General features: G+C 34.7%; 1 protein-coding gene across 1 annotated transcript in view; it reads left to right on the top strand.

The window, feature by feature from the left end:
- Positions 1-22,969, top strand: part of PSMD14 (proteasome 26S subunit, non-ATPase 14) — a 47,091-nt gene that overhangs the window by 19,051 nt on the left and 5,071 nt on the right. Inside the window, exons 4-9 of the mRNA XM_080601313.1 lie at positions 3,620-3,691; positions 4,022-4,141; positions 5,244-5,314; positions 6,242-6,392; positions 18,953-19,060; positions 21,644-21,718. Of these exons, the coding sequence (XP_080457439.1) occupies positions 3,620-3,691; positions 4,022-4,141; positions 5,244-5,314; positions 6,242-6,392; positions 18,953-19,060; positions 21,644-21,718 (597 nt within the window). The remainder of the gene's footprint in view (positions 1-3,619; positions 3,692-4,021; positions 4,142-5,243; positions 5,315-6,241; positions 6,393-18,952; positions 19,061-21,643; positions 21,719-22,969) is intronic.

Genomic DNA, 22,969 nt, shown 5'->3' with positions numbered 1-22,969 from the left:
TTCTGCACTACAGATACAAATGCTTTCTTGTTTAGGTTTCTGACACCAGTTAATTTAATTTAGTACTCTGCTTCATGAGGACGGTGCTCCTTTGTTAAAGTTGGCAGGCAGTGAAGTTTATGAACAGTGATAATAGCACATGCTGTGGAGGGTCAGCGTAAAATACTTTGCCTCCATGTAGAGATTAGCTAATAGTCTTTTCCCCCCCCCTCTTTTTCCATGATGAAAGAAATGAATAAATGTCTGTAGAAGACGAGCAGAAACAGGCCCAAGAACTCTCCAGACGTGTAATACGTGGCTGCCATGTGCTGTGTAACTAGCTGACGGGAGCTACAGCTCTCGCTCCGGCACCATCTTAGAACATCGGCCCTTTCTGGAGAAGGAAGTGGTCAGAGTGGAAGTAAACCGCTTCCTGTTCCAAATGCCCTTTTTTTTTTTTTTTCAAATGGCATCATGTAAAGCAAACTATTTGGAAGACCCAAGATATATTCTGTTGGTTTTGTCAGTTAGATCTTTAAAAGTTTTATGTTAAGAATCTTTAAAGAACTTTGGCCTTATAATTTTCTGTAGGAGGATAAGTGTGTACCTGTACTATTTTGTGTGCCATCTTACCTTTGGTAGGAAAATAAAAGGAAATTCAGTCTATTGTGAAGGTAGATTGTGGACAAGTTTTAACCTATAGACAGTGTCTTTCTCAAAATTCCTGAATCAGTACATCCAAATCAGCTCAGAACTCTGAGAAGTTATTTTAATCTATAACCAGAAAAAGAATGGAATATAAATGTGAGAATAAATACATATGATTGGTACACTGCAACAAGTTATCATCTTTTCTAATAATTAGTAATTATAATCTAAAAGGAGAACAGAGTAGACAAAGGGAAATCGTGAGGTCTTCACAAGCAAGCAACTAGTTAACATACACTGTACTATATGAGCCTGTTAGCTAATAAATCAACACGATATTTGCATTGTAGATTACAATTAGGTAATTTTTAAGTTTATTAATTGAACTGGATGAGAAGAGCTGGAGCTTTAATATTTTTATGATCTAGGGCGTGTGCTTAAAGTGAAACAGTGAAGTTTTCAGTTGCTGTCTACTAATGGTGTAGTCATTTTATTTGTGTATACATATAGCTAAACTACACGTAGTGTGTAAAACTACATTTTTACATGCATAGTTATAGTTAAACTACATGTAAAGTGCAAAATCATAGAAGTGAATGCTATGGCTTAAAAAAAAAAAAGAAAAGAATGCTAGGCAAAGTTGATTTATACTAGTGGAGTGTTCCCTGATACATAAGCGGTATTCCCTTTGCTGAAAATGAGTTGCTGGCTATGGGTGCTGGCCTTCGTCTGTGTCTAAAACTTACTTTGTAGAATGCCCAAAGGATCAATAGCAAATATATTATTAAATACTTCTGGACCATTGCTACTGCAAACAAAAATTTCAAACCTCTAACAAGTACAGAAATAATGAGAGAGAGATTAGGAATGAGCACAGTAGGTTAACGCCCAGATTTTCTTCCTATCCTTGCTTAAGTTAACAGTATTTTAGCTGCCTTGTTACAGAAACAAAATGTAATAATATTTGTCTTTGTCTCCTCGCTCTAAGTGTTGACTCTACTGACTGATTTTAAATAGATTTTAAAATGGGAAAAGTTATGAAGAATAATTAAACTCTTACAAGTTGTGAACACAGGTGTCTATGTAGGGGACAGAGACATGATTAATGCCTCAGCTGCAGGAAGGGTGTCAGTGTGATCTGCCATATTAACAGACATTAGAGAGTACATGCAGGAGAGCCAATTTAAATGTCATAATCTGTGGAATAAACTTCAGTTAAGTTCCTGAGTTTTGAGAAGCCAATCTCAAGCATGAACATTAGTTTTCCAGAAATCACAGCTTTTCAGTTTAAAAAATAGCGAATGTTGAAATGCAATGCTTGCTTGCAGAGAAAATCTAGAAAAAAAAAAAGAAATCTAGGAGAAATGTAGAATATTTATATGGTGATATCATATATATGATATATAATGTAGAATATATATGTGGTCATATCACAGTGTTAATGTTATGGTTCTTCCTGATACAGAGCCAAGGTCACTTAATTTGTACTTTTGCAATCACTTCAGACTCTCTCTGGTGTAAAACTGGTAGAAAATTGGAAAGGAGCTTTATACACGTAGAAAGTTGTTGTTATCAAACTATTTTTTTTAAATTAAAAAAGTACCCTTATCTGTGTTTTCTTCTTAGCTGTGATTAAATGGAAATACAAGTCTTCATGCTTTCCAAGTATTAAGTGAAAAGAAGAAAATTTAGGATAAATTTTAAATGAAGCAGGAAAAATACACTTAAAAATGTAAAATTACACCTTTGGATGAAAAAAGCACAGTACCAAAAAACAATTAGGCATTTGAAGCTTCATCAGCCAAGCATTTTGGTTGTAGTATATTTGGACTAAGTGTTTTGGTGCCCCGTGGATCTGGTTCTGCAAAATGTTCTAATGAACTGCTTGTAAATTTTTCACTTTAAGTGTTATACTGCATATAACGGCGGAATCAAAGTTCTAACCTAGCCTTGCATAATGGTACCATTTCCTTTCCTTCTTTAATTTAATGGGGAGCATCTTTCTTTCCCATACTCCATGGTTGCTTTGTAGCCATTACAAGTTTGTTCTGCGTCACTTAGTGCAGAGATAACCTTTTGTCTTTTCATTTGAAATTTGCTGTACACAATTTGTTAACAAAGTAATGAATGTTGTGCTAATTGGCTGTAATGAGGTAAGCTGATACGGAATTCTGTATGTAAGAGCAATATGTCTCGTGCTCTTCAAGAAGGGGACAGTTAAACTGCTGCCTCCTGTGTTTTTCATTTTCAGCAGTACAGAGAACCTGTTTCAACCAATCATTCACACCTGGGACAGTTGTGCTAATTTTTAAATAACTACTCGTAAGGCAAAGAGCAAAGTATTTTGTTCACAGCTTTTCCACCTAGGGATCGGAGGTCCGTTTTTTCTCTCACTGTACCAGTGCATCTGCAAAGTACTCCCATAGCCTTTATCTGCAAGTCCTCTTTAGCTGAAAGCTGATGAAGCAAAGGGAAATTGCTGTTTGTGTTGGTGCCAGTTAATCATGCTAGCCCAGCAGCATTTACATTCACACCACTGTAAGAAACACATAGTTAATTGGAGAACTGGCCATATTTTACAGCTGACGAAGGTTAGCTTTGCGGCAAAGCTGACTAATGGAAACTTAATCCGACTGTTAGTCTGTATGTCTTGTAACAGGTTTGTACCCAGTGCAATACTTGCCAGTTTTTTACGTGACTGATTCTGACAAGATTGCTGTTTAGGCTGGTATTGTTCTAGGGATGGGGGAGACGGGATGGAGGCTAAGTGTTTTTTTATTGCAAAACAGGTTAGTGTAGGAAGGCGCTATAAAAAAGCATTTGGGGCTTGCGTGTGCTTTTTTTTTGTTTGTAAGAACTGCATCCAGCACACAAATTCCAAATCTTACATGCATTTTTCTTTAAGTTTCATAACGTGGAACAGTAAAGGAAATGTTTAGGAACGGCTGTAACAACTGTGGAGAAAATACTTGATTATTTATTCTTTTCATAGGGGCCACCAACAGATGCTCCTGCGGTCGATACAGCGGAACAGGTTTATATCTCTTCCCTTGCGCTGCTGAAAGTAAGTGTCTCGTGTGTGCTACAGCTGTGTGTGGTGCTGAGACTGAGTACCTGGCACCTACCCAGACTTTATGGACTTGTGCTCTTTAGATGCTGGTCAGACTAATTTTTACGATGCATTTAATATTGAGTGGAACTTTCAAAATAAGAAAGTTATTTCTCTTTTTATGGCTTAATTTTTACTGTCTTATAGTGCCTTACGGTTTCCAAAAGTGCTACAAGTTGCAAATTATCAATAAAGAAGCAAAGGCTGGAAGAACTATCCCAGGTCAAACTTGAACCTCCTGTTAAACATATATAGTTAAACAATATCATTTGGTCTGAATTCCAGATGTTGAAACACGGTCGTGCTGGTGTCCCTATGGAAGTTATGGGTCTGATGCTTGGGGAATTTGTTGATGATTACACTGTGAGAGTGATTGATGTTTTTGCTATGCCACAGTCTGGAACGGTGAGTTCTTGCAGCTAGACTTTTTATTTTTTTCTTTCCACATAGTAAATAATTTGTAAAAGCTTTTCCTTCCTTACCTATTTGTTCAATCTTATTTAAGCTGTCTATACCTATTGGATATAATCTGAACATGTCTGATTCACGTATCGATACCTTAAGTTTATGCTTAGATAGTGTTTGATTGTTTGTATTTTAAGGGTTTCAGTAAAAAAAAAAAAGCGAAAACTTCATTTCTGAAGCAAAGACTAATACATATAGTGTACTATACACCAGTGTATATCACTGGAGATCTGTTTTGTCTTTATGTGTAAATTATATTGGTATAACACCACTTACAAGACTTACGAATTGATAACTTTAAGAACTCATGTACTAGCCAAGGGAAGGATTCAAAAATGTAAAGGTTTGACTAGAAATGTATCATGTCCTTAATTGTGATGATGCTATAGATACACTTCAAAATCTCTTTGACAGATCTTATAGTGGCATATCTCTTAAATGATACTTTTTAATGGTGTGAAAAAATTAAGCATTTTAATTTTGAGTAAGAATATTAATGTTATGAAAATATATTTTAAAGAGATGATGAACCAATATTTATAATTGGAATTGATGGTACTTTTTTGGTTAACAAATAAAATACTGCAATTAAAAAAGTACAGATCCCTTTGTAACTCATAGCTCCACAACAATGAAGTATTTAAATTCTTTTGTCCTGACTTTGTGTGTATTCATACATAGTCAGTATATGTAGAATTAACAAAAAGCTGTTATTTCTCTTGAACAAAATTTATTGAGTTGAACTTGTGAGAAACAACAGGCCAGAGCTTACAGAACAAAAAGCAGGTAGAAAAGACGAATCATAGTAGAAATTACTTAAATGACAGTTCAAAATCTTTTTTAGATTTTTAAAACATTCATTGACATACATTTATAAATAGTATTTTACATTTAAGGGTGTTCTAAAGTAATCAGGTTTCCTTTTTTAACAGATGCTTGTGACATTGTGTTTAAATTTTTGTTTGTGAAAAGTAACACGTAAAAAGATTTGAAGTATTACTACATGTGCAATTACCATGATTTCTGCTGCTTTTTACATCAGGGTGTCAGTGTGGAGGCAGTTGATCCTGTATTTCAAGCAAAAATGTTGGATATGCTGAAACAGACAGGAAGGTAAGTCACCCTGAGGAGACCTGAGAATAACAAATACTCCCTGCATGTTGTTTAGAAGAAACAGCTGGCTCTCTGTAAAACTAGTGAAGTAGGAGCTGCTATTAAGTTTTAAAAAGATATAATTGGTCCAGAAAATGGGTGAGTAACGTAGCATGTAATTCAGTCCACCTCATGCCTTTCAATTGTCAGGAGGTTGTCAGTTATATTAAACCCACATCTTTGATTATTGCACAGAAAGAATGCTGCTCAATTTAGTAAAAGATTGATTTTTTTTTCAATTAAGATTTTAAAAAATCACAAAGTTTTAGCTTATTTATGAGCAATTTTAATAAAAAGAAAGGAGAAATTATTTGCTAAAAGATTCTAGGATTTAAATAAATTTTTATTTCACTCCTACCTCTCAACAGTTGTCGTCTGCTTGCTCAAATTCTTTTACTGTGGGAAAAACTTCAAAATTAATGTTAGCAAAAAGCTCAGCAGCTGAACAGAACAGTGCAAATTGCTTTTTGACTGAGTTCCTAGTTCTACTGCTGGTTTAATTGATATTTAATCCTTTCCCACCGTTAGTTCCCGTTGTCCATGTCTGAAATGGACTTTCTGCCGTGGAAATTCAACCCTCGATGCCAAGGAGTTAAAGAGTAGATATTTACTCAAGTGCTGAAAGGGTAAAAACTGGTTCAAGGAAGTGTGGTAACGGTGAAAAACTGAAAGCATGATCTTCCACTGCTAATGTGCATCCCTTAATGATAGCCCTCTTTTGTCACATTTATTCATATCCATGTATTCACCATAATACGGAGAGTAATTTAAATATTTCCAATGGTGTTTTTTCACAGATCATCTTAATTTATGCCCTGGTGTTTTATTATTTCTTCTTGTGTTGCATGTTTTTATTTTTAAAGAATCTCGGTGTTCTCTTTGTTTCAGACCTGAGATGGTAGTTGGTTGGTATCATAGTCACCCTGGCTTTGGCTGTTGGTTGTCTGGTGTAGATATCAATACTCAGCAGAGCTTTGAAGCCTTATCGGAAAGAGCTGTTGCTGTGGTGGTGGATCCCATTCAAAGTGTAAAAGGAAAGGTATAGTAGCTTTTTTATTTTTTTTAAGGTACTTCAGTAAGAATTAGTATGGAGGCACTGTATATATGTGTAAGTTCTTGATTTTTGGAGGCCCATCCTCCCTTAAAAATAAATAAATAAATAATCTCACCGTAAATGAAAACATCCTCATCCACTTACTTTGCACCTTACATCAGTAGTCCTAAACAAGCTGGAACTCTTTGATATTGTCAGTACACATAACCGGTCATAATCCTCACTTCATATTTTGCTTTTCAGGTGTGACTCAACATTTTTGCAACTAATAATCCAAGTGTACATTATTTCAGAGATTTCATTTTAGCCACAAAATCTAAGATCAATTATTAGCAGATCAGAATAGATTTAGCCCCTTAATGTGGGTACCAATAAGGCATTGATTTATAGGCATTACATATGATGGCTCTTAATAGCCTTCCTATTCCAAATGCTTTTGGCAATAAAACTTTACAGAAGACTCGATATCAAGTGTTCAAGATTTTCAGAAAGTGTGCAGATAGATGATTAAGTATGTTAAATGATTATGAAAAGAGATTAACTTGCAAAGCATATTGGGTTATAGTTGTCCTTTGTTGAAATCTCTTTTGTTCTTGTTTAGTTCTCTTTTTATTTCTTTCTAGCCCCATATGCCATTTTCCTATTTCCTGCCTCATGACAGCAGGGAGCAGCTCTATTATCACCTTCACAGAGCTGTCTGCAAATGTGAGAGGCAATTCGATTTTGCTCAACCACAGGGAGAGTGGATTAGAAAAACTACAGAACGTACAGAAATTGGCTAGGTGGTTTACTGCTTTAAAATACTGCTGAGGTGTTTTGTTTGAGCATGCACTCCCATTGTATTGTAGAATAATTATTGAAATGCATCATGGTATATATGGATGATATTAATGTAAATTTATAAATATTTAAAAAGTAAGTATTCATTTTCTGTAAAGCTGTAGTATGTTTCCTGTGAGAGATTATACAGAAGCTACCGAACAATTCCACTAAGGTTTCCTTTAATTTCATAATAGAATATTGTGAATCTATGGTTTCACTTAAAGTTTTTTGTTTGTTTGTTTGTTTTTTAGTTCTGATTCTTTTATCATATTTGTTTATGTAAATACAGGAAATTTAAAAAAAATTGTTTGGAAGCTATTAGATGTCGAAATCAATTTTGCTGTCTTTTAAATTACATAAAGAGTGGAAGAATATATTGGTAGTTCTTGTGGAAAAAAAATACTGCAGTAGAATATTTAATTAGTGCTGACTTTTTTCTGTAAGTTTTGCTTTATGCTTACTTTTATTTTCTCACTCAAGTATGAATGTTGAAACAAAATTATTTTGTCAAAATATAATTGGGGGTACTATACCAAAAATTTAGAGCTCTCTACCTATTAAATCCATTAAGGGGAAAAGCCTCCCAGTAAGTCACACTACTGTTATACCACACTTCCACACTTGCTCACTAAGTGGTGTGGTTTTTTTTTCCACTGTTGTTTGACACAGATGTCATCTTAAATAAGGGTCTTTGTTCTCCTCATGTAAATAATATTTGGCATTTTTATTTTGAATTTTTGTCCATCTAAACATTTCTCAGTTACATCTTTTCTTATGGCATTGCTGCCAGTACTTGAGATCGCTGGAAGTCTTGTAATGTTTGTTTCTAATGTGTCTAGATGCTACAGTAAGAATAAATTGCATTCTCAGGTTTCACGTCTTTAAAAAAAAAATATTTCTGGTAAGTGCATCCCCAAAGTTTAGAAATAGAAAGAATACCCCAAATTATGAATAGTACTTCAGATTAATTTCTTGATTTTAGCGGTTGAGATTGGGCTGCGGGATGTATATGATTTTTATATCCTTGGTCGGCAAGTTCACTTGCATTGAAATGTATTTTGATTTTAGATGAACTGTAAGAACAGATTTATTAGAGCTGGGGAGATTTTTTAGGTCAGTTTTGACCGTTTTGTTTGTATGGCTTCCTTAATGTGCTGTCTAGTGCCCCTTAGTATCATAGACAATTTGAGTTTAGCATATTTCAGGGAAGTACCTGTGTTTTCTCAGCGCCAGCAAAAGAAGAAATGCTTGTAGAGGTAATTTTGTTGCTGTAGTAGCCGCTGTACTGGTGGGCTTTTGCTAGTGCATGTAGCTGCATGAGTCCAAGATCATTACTCATTATACCTTTTACCAGCATAACTGTGTGGCAAAAACTATTGTGAGCATGTGGCATAGAAGATTTTAATGTGGTGTATTTTGACTGAGATTAGAAGTATTTAAAAACGAGTCCAAAATAACACATTAGCTAATTTTAAACCTGCCTGAGGCAGGTCCATGCCCAGATAAATTACTATGGTTTGTAGTCAGTGAAGCAGTAGTGGTGGTGCTAGTGAGGGATAAAGCAGGGCACAGGTTATTTTCATGTGTCAGGAAGTTGAAATGAATTCTGGTGAGGAGCCTCAGGTTCACCTTGTCTAACCAAAGCATTAGAAAGCGGTTTGCCCCTGTCACTGGTAGAAAGCTAAAACTTGTTAACTTCTTTGTTTGCTCTCCTAATCTGGGCACACATCTTCTGATTCCAAGCATCTACTAGGACTGTGGTTTGGGACTGCAATTCAAAGATCAGAAGACATAATTCTCATCTGTTTAAAAAAGGCATTTCTTGTCTTCTTAAAGCCCTTGAACAGAATATGAAATCCACATATAAAAATAAAATCCTTAAATATTGTAGGACACAGGAAAGGCAACTCTAGTACTGATCTTGTAACATTACACACATATATTTTTACACAAGCAGTATTCTTTTCCATGACTATGTACCATATATTTCAATATTTAGGCTAATAATGTTCCAGCTGCTTGTAAAAACTCATATGTTTTATATATATATATATATATATTTTGTGTATATATATATATATAACTTTAGCTCAGGTCAGTGTTAGCAGAACCCAGAGAGAAAAAGCTTTGTTTTGGCTTTTTTTTTTGTGTAATTGATTTTTGTGAATAAATTCAAAGTAAGCATGGTAAAATGTGGAGAGTGGAGCAACCTGTCTAGCTGTCACTTTATCTTGTACTTATTACAAAAGCCTTTAAAAAAAAAAAAATCTCCGGTTTTCCAGTCTGTGAAATGGGAGTTATAATACATATTTAGAATATTCCGCAGAAGTAATTTCATTAAAGATCTGGATTAAAGCTAAATATTGACATTTTATATTTCTTTCCAACATACATTTTGAAATCTCAGTACAGAGAACTATATACCTTTGCCAAATGTTAAAAATAAATTTTTTGGACCTTAACTTAGCAGCTGTTCCTCACCTCTTAAGGAAAATATAACTACATTAAATGCACTGTAATGTAATTTCTTTCACTTTACAAACATTATCTATATGTTAACAGTCATATGTTAAATATAGCGGTGTTTTCTTTTTAAACTATTTTAAATTTAGTCTTTATTTTACTTATTTAACTATATTAGAAACCTTTATTTAGAAAAAGTCACCACTTAAAATGGTTTGCTTTTCTGAGAGGTAGTTCACTGGTTTCCCTTGATAAATAATTGCGGACAGAAAGTTTTATGAAATATCCAAAATGGTCAGTAGTCTGTTTTGTACGTCTGAGAAGTTTGATGGCACTTGTTGGTGTTTAGTACGGTATGTAACAAAATCTCTTGTTCATACAGCAAAATTTCGTGTCTGTTGCACTGTTATGTTTCCGAGCAAAGCACTGTCAGAAATATTGGTAGGAAGATCTGTTGTTTCATGGCAAAAATCTATTTTTAAAAATACTTGTTTTCTGAAGAAGACTTGTCTTTGATAAATTTTTATAAATTGTACTTTGCATGTTTGTCACCTCCTGACAGATGAAAACAAACATGCTGTGCATCTTAATCCTATGTGCGGACTGTATCCTGCCACCTCTGTAAAAGAGGTTTTTGCTGTGCTGTTGTATTGTTATCTTAATCTCATTCAGAGAATGCAAGGAGAAAAAAAACAACATTTGGGTATCCAGGTAGCAGAAATCATTCAGGTCAGAAGTAATTTCAGAAGATCATATAGCCCAGCTTCGTGTGCAACAAAGGCTCCATGTTGAGTTTGGACCCAAATCACTTAGGGTTTTGTCCACTTGAGTCTTGAGATGCCACAGTCTTAAGGGGGTATCTATTCCAATGCTTTATTAGTCTGGAAGTGGCTTTTTTGTGTATGTGTGTTTGTTTTCTGGTGGTTATTTTTGTCTCTGAATATAGTCAGCAGCTTCCCATTTCAGTTTATGACTGCTGTCTCTTTCTCCTTCCGCATCAGTGAAGAACCTGGTTCTGTGATCTTAGTAGCCTCCTCTTCTGGAATTGCAAGGTCTGATGCTTCAAACAGAAGCCAGAATGTGAGCGTTAGACTAAAACCATTTTGTTTGATTTTTTTTTTTCCAGTGGGACCTCTGAATTGCTTTCCTTGGTTCAATTTATGAAATCTTTGTAATTTTATTCTAAAATGAGTCTAACAAATGTGATGAACAGTTATTATTTATTCTTTTATTTGTTTTTAAAATGTGAGATAAAAATACCCTTTTTGTGCTCCTAGAAGTCCCAAAGAGGTACTGTTTTACTGTATGTATATATATATGCATGGTTTGTCCTGAAATAGCAAATTTCTGGAGAGCTTAGCTGAGTTGCTGCTGGAAGTCTATAGCAAAACTGAGTCCGTCCAAAGCCGAGGTCATCTTTAGCAAGGGCAAGATCTTAAAATCCTTTTGAACTGGTAATGGAGAAAAATAGTGCATTTTAAATAAGTACGGTAGCTCAAATAATTTACTTTAGAATTTTGTAGTATTCTAGTCTATTTTGAATTTTATTTTCCTTTTTTTGAAATGGACAAAATTTAAATAGGCATAGGGTTAAAGACTAGAATGCCACTACAAAACTGATATACAGTTGAACAGAGGCTTGTTGTTCTATTTGCTGAATGACCTGTTTGGCTGCTGTATTCCATAAAGCTCCCCCACCTTGGTGCTTATGTTAATTCTAGATCTAGATGTCAACTTGTGTACCAGTGATATGGTTTTGTCAATACCTGATTTCAGTTTTTAACTCTTTGGAGGAATAGAGAGACTTTTTGTTCAATGATGAACATAAGAATAATGGTTTTGTTAATGATTTGATAAAAAGTAGTCTAAAAGTATAAGCCAAAAGCAGGCAGAGAACTAACAATGATTCTTCTGAATACTGGAATTGCCATCTGTCCTCAAGAATTTTCTTCAGCTGAACATAAGTCTTACGCTAGTTTCTAATAGTTTGCATACTTTCAGGCCTCCACTCTTCTCCACGACTATTATTTTCCCTTTGTACCTTTCCTTTTCCCTTGTTTGTTTAGAGGAGATAGCGGCTGCTTTTAAGGAGGCAGAAAAAAGCAATCGGTAAAATGAGTTATGTGGAGAGATTTGTATAACACCTGAAATTTGACATTGAAAGTGGCCCATTAAGAATTAAGCTTGTGAGAACTTTGAGGAAGCACATAGGAGCCACCTATCAATTTTTTTTTTTTTTACAAGCACAATTTTCCCTCCCCAGTTCATGTATTTGTCTTAGTAGTCATCTTAATAAATCTTTCTGAGAAACAAGGCAAATTCAAGTCATTAACAGCTTGAAATTATTAGTTAAAAACTAAAAGAAACTGACTATATTGTCACTACTGCTTTGAGACATGGTTGCTTTGAATTATTATGCAGATAATATTTTTCAATAAAGTATCTTCTAAAACATGTAATACCTACAATTTTATGTCAGAATATTTTATGCCTGAAACAGACCATTTTCAGAATTTCACTTGCTAACATTATTTTCTGTTGTAAATGAAAAATTCTAAAATACAGAAGGGAGCTTTATGTTGTGTAATTTTGATTACAGCTGTTTGAGATCAGGGATTATATTGTCCTGTACATTTTGTACAACATTTAGTACATTGAGATACTCTTACAGTATGTATAAAAACTTTCATCCTTGAGTATTGGATCATTACTGGCCATTAATATTGACGTATTAGTAACTTGTGGATTTTGAGATTAAAGTGAATAAACACAATAGCTGAGAAATAACAATGGAGCACAAAGCTTTGATACTTTTCATTATCACAATTTGCATTGTAATAATGCAAAGGAAAGAAAAGAAATGTCACAATTATTGTCATAAATAATTACAGGAACACAATATTATGCATTTGTAATGTGATTGTAGCCTTTTAGTTGCCAAAACTTGAAAACAAAGTGTTCAGTTAATTCTTAGAAAAACCTTTTATGGCAATATTGCATCTTTGCGCAATAAAATGCGTCCTGTGGTATGCATGGCAATCATCCTTGGCAAGAGTGGGATTACGTCTTCCATGTAACAAACAGCTAAGTAACCACCAAATAACTGTGGAACTCAACCGTAGCATTTCTTAACATTGAGTGGTGCATTTGGTGTAGTAGCCTCCATAACAGGGAGTGAAACTTCCTCCTTGGATGTAGGCAAAAACTGAGCCAGATTTGGAGAAAAAGGAAGTAGACAACGTTTGTGTTGGTTTTGATTTACTACTCATTCAATGAAGACTGACGCTTTTTTTTCCTGAAGAATCATTTGTAAGAGATGCGTTGCATCTGCACTACTGTGTAGGACACTTGGTGTTCATCTGTGCATTTCAGTTCAGGATACGAGTTTTCTAAACCTAGGCATAAGTGACTAAGCATTGAACTGCCTTATTACTGCTGCTATACCACTCGTTTTCTACAGTTTTGTTTGAAAGCCAGCATTTTAATTGTAATTGCATGTACTCAGAATAACATGTTTTGCATATGTTAATTCCTAATTTTTTTTTAGTGGGATGCTAAAACTGTTAATATCAATGCTGGTGTTCTAAATCCTGGTGTTTGTTATGCAACATCCTTTGGTTTTGCTGTGTTTAAATTAGCAACGTATACTTACCTACTAAACCATTTACATAGGTTACTTCAGTTCATGCCCTTCCCTAAAACAAAAAAAGTTGCAAGAAGACTTTTTGTTGAAAAGTATTAAATGTTTAATTTCCTTTTGCCGTGGTGGATGTAGAATAGTCCATTTATCTTCATTAAGGCATATAGCTTTAAAAACTTGTGGCTTTGCTACTTGTGAGTTATGGATGCATGCCCTCACTTGTCAAGATAAATGTATTATACTGTAGTTCTCTCCCCTCCCAGTATGGATGTTCAAGTTGTACAGCAGATTTGACCACAAATAAGCAATTCTCTAAGGATAGAGAAGGAAAATGCACATACTCCTAGGAATATATTTTTCAGAGCTAAAATTGACATTTTATAAATAATTTCCATGTTGCAAACTTCAAACTCACAATCACAGCAATTCAGTGATATGCATTTGGCATGAGTCAGTTTCAGTTCTTAGCGCTTTTCATTGGAAATGGCATAAAAAGTAAGATTTCTTTGAATTTTTTATGTTGTGGGCTTACAGGGGACAGAAGATGTTCTTCACTTGTAGCTGTCTAACAGTGCATGGCAGCATAAATAACGAAATGGTCATAAACCCGAGCTGCACTTCTCAAGTCACATGTTCCGTTTCATTTTTAAAGAATCTAGAAACAAACTAAGCAGTTGATAACAGGTCAGTTGCAGGTGATAAAAGATATTTTAGATGGGACATTACTTCTTTTTCCACACCTTGCATAACCATGTTTGATCTTTTGCATAGTTTTCTTTAAGCACTAGTATGTTTGTTCATAAACATATGGCATAAACAATACATTGCTATTTGAATTCCAAGGAAACAATACATTTTTAAAGATAGTCACCATATGTGATACATTCTTCACTGGAAAAAATACTGATGCTAGATTTTTTTTTTAATTTCAATAAAAAGGATGGTTTACTTCTAACTGAACCTTATCATTAAAACATAGTAGACCTTGCAAAACAAGAGTGTTTCTTTAAATATTATTTGTAGATTTGCAAATGGACTAATTTAATAGAATCAAGTGGGTAAAGTACTCTTGAAATTGTCTTGATTTTTTTCACACAGTTATGTAGACTGTTTTAGAAAAAGTGGTAATCTACATGGCACGCTGTCAGAAGAAGCTAAAATAAGTCCAGTTATTAAACATTCTAAATTTTAATCACACCATTATTTTTAATAACCATGTTCACTATAAAAGGCCAGATTTTTATCTAGTTACCAATCGAGGAATCCAGCACTTGTGAATAATCATATTAATTATAGCTATCCTCAAATTTATAAAATAAACCAAAGATAATTGTAAATTTCGTTTCTAAAACTCCATTATGCAAGTTCTATTCTGGGTTGGTGACCCCTGGGAAATGCTTGAAAAATGCAGTATAGTTATTGTTTTTTAGATTATTATGTTTTTTTGAAGCTAAGACAGATGTACAAAAAGATGCAGTTTTTATTTTGTATTGGCAGCTTCCAAATATTTAGTATCTATTTCCAAGAGCTGCAATTAGTAAAGCATCCATGGTACTGAAATCCACACATCCCACAAGCTAATTATATTTGCAAGGTCAGATTGAATACATATTTTCAGAAAAATAAAGGGTTATATAAATGTGTCTTCTACTTGGCTGTTATATCACAGTTTGTTGATCTGGAGTATAATGTGTACAATTCACAAATTTGTCTGATAACAGAAAGTGGTGTGTGATTGTGTTTATTTTACTAACCAGTATATTCACAGCAATCACTTCCAAATATCTCTCCAGTAAAGATGTGTTAATTACAAAACAGACAAGGTCTTCTATTATATTAAAGCTACTAACAAGAAGACAGCAGGAATCACACATGTAAATAGCATCATCAACCCCTATTTTAGTCCTCTGTTTTGATCTGTGAGTTGCGCATAGACCAAAGGTGCTATTAAAGACTCAGTATATGAAATAGGCAGCATTATATGAACAAAATTTATTCAACAAGAAAACAGACCTTTAACATGAATTTAACAAGCCTGAGAAATTATAAACTCTCATATGCTGCAGATTCATGCAGTGATAATAAACAAAAAAGGAAAGTAAGAGGTTTCCTTAAGCTAGCCAAACTGCTAATGGTTTTGTTATAAGCTGTCTGCTGTTGAAATGACCTCTGAAAAGTCTGAAGACACTTGTACTCAGAGAAATTAAATGGTCAGAGTGGTGAAAGAGTTGCACTGCGGAAGTACATTTGAAAAAAATCCTACCTTCTTATTTCTGGAAAATATCCCAATGCCGCAGACTTTTGTTTAACTTCTTATGTCTATAGAAAGAGAATTTAGCATGAAGCTTGGAAACGGTAGTTTTTACTAACGTATCACAAGATGCATCAGATAATTTAAGTGTAATGACAACTTAAAATTTTTGGATGAGGAAATACCAACTTCTTAGCAAAATTCTAAGTAACCAAGTGGGGTGTTTTTTGTTTTGCTTTTAATTAATCCTTAGAGGTTCTTTGTTCAAAATACCATATCTAAAGTTTCCATCATAAAGTGCAGTGTGACCATGTTGCTGTCACCTGATTACATCACGCTGTACTTCAAGATACGCAAACGTACAGAGCAGACTTCAGCTTGTGTGCACCTACAAGTGCTTACTGGGGCTCTTTTCTTGAATCTTACTGTGGCATAATTAACACCTAGTTCACCCATTGCTCATTAGTAAACTGGACATTAATGAGTCTATTTATTTTGGTATAATCCTCTAAAAGAGGAACTGATTTGTTCTCACCATGAAAAAAGCAATTACATTTGGTAGAAGCCAATATGTAGGAATTGTTGTTGTATTTATGCTTTTATTGCATATTAGGTCTAAATTTAGCCTCCAGGTTGTTGAGCATGTTAGCTTCTTTAAGATGGTTGCTATAGAGATAGCAGCAAATTCCTTTAATCTTAGTGTAGTTAAAATATTTAGTTACCATTGGTCGTCATAGCGCAAGTAAGACGAGAAATACCATCCACATGCGTACTCATGGTGCCCTTCTGAGACTGTAGGAATTACAGTTTTACCTCAGTAGTCCATACCGCTTTCTGTTAGTGCAGCCTGCCCAGCTGAGGCGATGTGGTACTTCAGGCCTCACGCCCAGGTGGAGCCTGAGGCCTACCGGAAAGCAATTGTGATCAGAGCAAAGACTCTAGCTTAACAGTCAGTGTCATTCTCAAATATTTTAGCAGCTAGTTCTCATGTTTTCGTGTGAAATTTATCCGAACATAACCTTGAGAACACTGACTAAAATGTTGAATTTATTATCAAAACCAAGTTTAATCTGTTGTTGTCGTTATTATTATTTTTTCTTCTCGTTTCAAATGGCTCAAGGACCAAACCAAATCCATAGTTTATGAAGCTATTCATTTTTGGATAAACTCAACACTTTTTAGAGAATTTCTTATTTAAACTCAAATCAAGGAGCACGGCCACTAAGATCTCAAGTTATAAAGCAGCTCCTCATGATTTTGGGATGGTGCCATGCAGATGTTTCTTGCTCCTCAGGGTAAATTTTTATTTGCTAGATTTTTTTCCCCTTGTCTAGCTTGTCTCTGGAGACCTGCAGTATGGATTTTTTTTTATTTGCTTGACTTTTTAATTTATACTGCCTGTTTGTTATGGTTGGGCATTTCCAGGTGTTCATAAATTGGAGCATCTGGTTAAAATGGAACATGGAGAGATAAATACAATAGCTTGTCACAAGCGTTTTGAGATAGAGAAAAATCTGTTAGTAATAAAAAAGGAAAAATACAATTATTTTATATCTTTCAACAAGGAAATGTATAGGTAAATAGAAACTATTTAAGGTCATTTTGAGAATTATTTTTTTAAAATTATTCCCTTCAGTAGCATTAACATAAGATGGCATTTTTTCTTTGCTGCATATTAAAAGTAATTTGTTTTTATTATTATTCATAAAGGGAATAAAGTGCCACTGTTAACTGACATTAATTGGGTCAGTATCTAATATTTTTAATAAAAACATGTTTTGTACGCTTTCTGCAGGCTTTTTTAAGACATGATATATGCAGAATATTTATATCATGACATATATTGGGGCAGACACAGCTGGCAAGGTAGCTGAGAGTCTGCCCAGTAGGCCATAGTGGTACTGAGTCACTCAACACAGATGAAATAGTTTGGTCTAAAAAAATAAAGGTGATGGGTTACTAGTATTTTTGAGTTTACAGTTGGATAAATATTTATTTTGTTTAAATACCTGCCTAATCAATTAACTTGCATCAATTTTATTTACACATGAATAACCTCAGTGACCTCAATAATTCTATTACAGTCTTAATCAAATTGCATATGTATTTAGTTAACATTGCTGTAAATCAAGAAGAAAATGCTAGAATAATGTGGGAGACCTGATGTCACTTTCTCTGCAGACTTTTGGTAGCAAACAGTGTTTGATTTCGTGTTTTTTCAACACAAAAGATTTGATTCAGCTCTAATTCCTCAGAATATCAGACCAGTCATATAAATGTATTTGTTGTTGGTCATAGTATGGAGAGGAAGAGAATAAAAATGAGTGTAGTAAAAGCTGCTAAAATGAGATTTAAACTATTTAGCTAAAAGAACTGGGATAACTCCTCGAAGCTAGACAGAAAAGATGTCTGCAAGTATGGCGAGAGCTATTTGTGGGGCTGCATGCGGCCGCGTATGACCACAAGTCTGGCTAAAAGACCAGGGCCCAAACAAGAAAGGTCTGCTTATGGTTAGTCTGTAATGGCGAGTACCCAGCAAGAGTAGCTTCGCGTGTGTTGCTGGTATGTTCTCAGCTCCATCACACCTGACACTGATGTTGGATAGGTGATTGGGTTTTATTCTATGGGCCATGCAATACTATTTCCAACTATTTTAATAGACAAATTCAGCACAGGACAGAATAAAAATCAGTGATGGTTTTCCTTTATTTGCAAAGAAATAGCACTGAATACTACCTACTGTGTACCTTTAAATCATAAATGACCTTGGTTTTCTTTTACTCTGTTTTTTATTCCTGAGCATGACACTGACAAGGACTTTTTAATCCATCAGACAGTTTATAGACCCTTTTGTAGTCACAAGAAGCAAAAAGCATCTGACTAGAAGGGAATACATGGGGCAAGTTCCTTGCTGGCTATAATTTTGTTGTCATTTCAAGTATTGTGGTAGTATAATTGATGTGACAGGACTGGGCTTTAGACTCGGTCCCTTAGCTTGTGCTCACTTTCAGTTTTAGTCTCTCTCTGTCATTCATTTTGATTGGATAAGATTTAGGTGACAAACATATGCATACCTTTGAAGCTTAGAGTAAGCATATATAAAAATTCCATGTTATCTGATTATATCATGTCTATAAAACTTACAACTCCATGGAAAAGGTAGTAATTGGTGTCACCTTACAATACAAGGTAGTGTAGTGTGCTGATAGCATAGCCAGCAGGAGGCTCTTTTTTATTAATATTATAATTAAATGATTTTCTGGATAAAGGCCAAAAACAGATGAGAGTTGATTGTGCCTTGTCCACTGTTGCTTGGCACTATTAGTTGCATTTTCTAAAAAGAATTGACTTGACATCTTGTTTTTACAGGTTGTTATTGATGCCTTCAGATTGATCAATGCTAATATGATGGTCTTGGGACATGAACCAAGACAAACAACTTCAAATCTGGGTCACTTAAACAAGCCGTCTATCCAGGTAAACTCAGTGTTGATAGTCCTGTGAATTGCAGGATCTTTTCAGCAATTTTGGGGGCAGGTACCTAAAAACAGTAAGCTATAAGTTTGTTTATTGTTCTCTCTTTAGCATTTTTCTGCATGCATTTGAAGTTGATGTGATTCATCAATAGAGTTATATATATGAAGAGTTTAGAGTTGAGCCCTAAATTAGCTAACTGAGTGTGAATGCCTGTATAATTAAATACAGCAAAGGTTAAAGTACCGATTTATCAAAATGCAAACTTTAAAGTAACAACTGATGCCATACTGTGTGACGCGAGATAGGTAAAAGATTATCCATTTTCAGTGCTGTAATTTAAAAAACTCCTTGTTAGCATGTCCGAGCTTTCTTAAATATAAATTATTCTGAAGCAAATTATGTAAAAAGTTTCTTCTGTATTAATGATGTTGCCTTTCTGCTGTATGCATATGAAGTTTCTTGCTTAATATGTAATCTAGATTTAACATTGTATCGTGTCTTAAAAAATCATTTTGAGATGATACAGTAGTTTGGTGAAAAAATGGTGGACTAGGAGATTCAGTGGATTGTTTGGTTGTTTCAACTATAATGCTTCCTTTGAGAATATTGTCTTGTATTTCTCTGCAAGCATTTGTGAAATTCAGTATTCAAAGTTTGATTTCTAAAGTTGACGCTTTGACTAGTGAGACAAAAATGTTGGTCTTCAATGAAGCAAAGTTTTGTTTCAAGAAATAGCTTCTGATCTGAAGGAAGTATTCCCGAGAGAGATTAATGCTTTTTTCTGTGTCATTCTTCTGCCTCAATGTCTTTTCCTTTTTTCTCCCCAGAAAACTTTTCCCTTGCTATTCCCATGCATTCTAAAAGGCATGTGTTCTGACACCCATGAATCAAAATTCATAGAATCAGAGAATCGTTCCTTCTCTTCTGATCTATTACTTAAACAATCAAAGCAATATCTGCTAGATAAACATACTAGGCAAAAGACAGTATGTTACTCATGGTAGGACTGACATAGGGGCTAAACGTCTGCTGTAAGAGAAATGTCCTCTGGGAGACTAGATCACCATACCCCTAGCTTTCAAAAGATCAGTTCCTTTTTATTACTTACACATTGAAACCCTTTTTTAAAATAATGATAATAAAATCCAATAGCTAAACAGTGTCTGCTTCAGAAGCTGGTTGTTTTACTCTTGATTTTTGAATTGGTAAAAAAGTGTGAACAGTAATGAGTATGAAATAACCAGTTAATACTCTTGATTGGATGTAGGCAAGCCTGCGCTTGCATATTTCGGGAGAATATCCTAACTGTGCTTTTCTGGACCATGTGTAATGACTCCTTTTGTAAACCCCTGTAGTATTGTTCAGCTTCATTATTTTAAGATCACTGTCAGTATAGCATGGCATGTTTTAGCCACGGGAGTTTTTGGTTTCTCTTGTGAGAGTGTTTTATTTCTTGTTTGTTTATTTAATTTCCAAATTGGTAGTGAGCTGTTGCAATGTCACTGTTAGGCTAAAATCATGGCTTAAAATGAGACTGTTCTTAAGCAGTGTCGTCTGCCCCCCCCCCCCCCCCCCCCCTTTTTTTTCCCTCTAAGGACTCAGTTTAGTTTTGCTTTTGTTCTAAGGTCATGAGTACAGTTCTGACACAGTTGAGCTCAGCAGCAAACTTAACAGAGATTTCAGCTAGGCTGCAATTTCTTTCTCCACCAGTAGTTTTAAGGTATTTCTTAACATCTTAGAAATAAATATCCCCTTTTGTATCCCTTCATCCCTTTCTTTGTATCTTTTTTCTTGTCTTCCTTTATCAACAGCTTTTTACTTGCTTTTTGTCTGTGCATCCAATTTGTAAGTCATGTTGGAATGGTGGTTTCCATTTGAAACAAAATGCATGAAGAGCAAGGTTTACTTTAAAATGTAGAGCAAGTGTTTATTTTATGGGCTTCAATTAATCCTGTTGCAGTTGCCAAACTACAACTTCTGTTCAGGGTTGAAGTGGAATGATTGTTTACCTTTTACATTTGTCAACTCTTTAAAAGAGTGATTTGGGAAGAGGGGAGGAAGGAGAAAGGACAGGTGGAGAAAGTAAGGACAAATTTGCAAAGCTGAAAATTGGCTGAAGCTACTCTCTTTGTACTGTAGCTCAGAATATAAATGTGGAAAGGTTGGCAGTGGTTGTAAATAAAAGCACTCAGCATTCTTTTATTTGTAACTGAAAGAGACTTATATTTTAGTAGATGTGATAGCCAAATTTATTGAGAGAGGTAAGATTTGAGAGAAATACCTGCACATATGTATCAGTCAAAAGTTTGCAGGCAGTTAATCACTTTTTCCTATGATGGCTGTTACTTGTGGAATGAGTCCGTGCTTTAGAAACAGAAAGTATAACCACCAGTTGACAGACGTTGAAAGACAGAAATAGGAACAGGTATATTTATCTGATGTGTACCTATAGTCTGTTGTGCTTTTTTTTCCTTTTTTTTTTTTTCCCTTAAGTGATCTTTGAAGGTGGCTGTATTTAAATGAACTCTTCCTTTTGTTTCAATGGTGAGTAGCTTTCATACAAACTTTCTCTGAATTTTACAGGCACTAATTCATGGACTAAACAGACATTACTATTCCATCACTATCAACTACAGGAAGAATGAACTAGAACAGAAGGTAATTGTTTTAGCTTTTATTCAGAGGACAAAGAATTCTGCTCAAACTACTTAAGAATTGTGGTAATATTCTAATTTAATTGCTGATACTTTCAGTAGTTGTTTTAACTCTCCTGCAGTTCATGGCTTTTCTTCCATAAGAAAGCACTTAGATGTGTAGTAATGATGAAACCTTTCAAAAACACATTCTAATATTTGTGTAAGTAGTTTGACAACATTTTTCTCCACGTTTTATGGGAAGTTCTCATGCTGTTCTCCACACTTAACAGGTTTGTGCAAAGTTTAATTTTCAGTGATTTAGGCTGAAAAAGTACCAGCTCCCTTAGGTTCTCACAGGCTGGAATTCCAGAAGACTGAAGAATGTATTCTCTGAACTGGATTTGTATAACCAAGGAGTCTCAGGCTTTTTATTGGCTATAATCACTTCAGCAGTGCTTCCGGTTGGTATGAATAGGGCTCTCGAAGACTACACTGAGCGTCAGGAAGTTGTGATGTCCTGCTTAATTCACAGGACACATTTCTTCCTTTACACAAACTTCACACATTAGATAGAAAAAATATTGTTCAGTAACTGACAAAAAATACACAGTTACTTTTGTATCAGGCTTCCTCAGTGACAAGTAAAATCCTCTAGCTTGACAGTCTCAGCCAGGAAAAAAAGTTTATAGTCTACAGAAGTTAGTTCTTGAAAAGCCAGATTATGTCCTCAGTTATGACTATGCATGTTCCTGGCTTTGTTACAGTTATAAATTGATTTCAGAGTTGGAATTCATGATGCAATGGTCAGAATGGTTTTCTTACTTAATTTTTACTTTTAGAGGGCTAAGAATAATAAAAATAAAACCAATTTTGAATAATGGAAGAATAATCTTGCAAATCAGGGAGCTGAAAGGAGTTTGTGAAATAGATAACCCTTTTTAGACAGTATTCTAGCTTCCAGACTATATTGTTTACATTAAAATACAACAGTGTGGCTGGTCCAGTCTTATCTGAAGTTCCAAGTGTGTATGTGGTTTAATGGTTTACATATGTAAATGCAAGTAAGAGAATAATTTTGTCCAAGTTAAGGAAGCTTCAATTTGTGAGGCAGCACGTTATCTTTACATGTCTCACTTAAGGTAGGTTGAGATCTCAAAAATCCCTTCATGGTGATGGTTCCCTCCATCTGTAGAAAGAAAAGTACATGCTTCACGTTTTGGATGAGGAGCCCATCACACAAAACCGTACTTTAAAACCAAGATATCCAAGCTAA

The sequence above is a fragment of the Anser brachyrhynchus genome, assembly GCF_964034855.1.
Source record: "Anser brachyrhynchus genome assembly, chromosome: 7".
NCBI classification, from domain to species: domain Eukaryota; kingdom Metazoa; phylum Chordata; class Aves; order Anseriformes; family Anatidae; genus Anser; species Anser brachyrhynchus.
The sequence above is the reverse complement of the archived record's forward strand: the minus strand, read 5'-3'. Positions and strand labels throughout refer to the sequence as shown.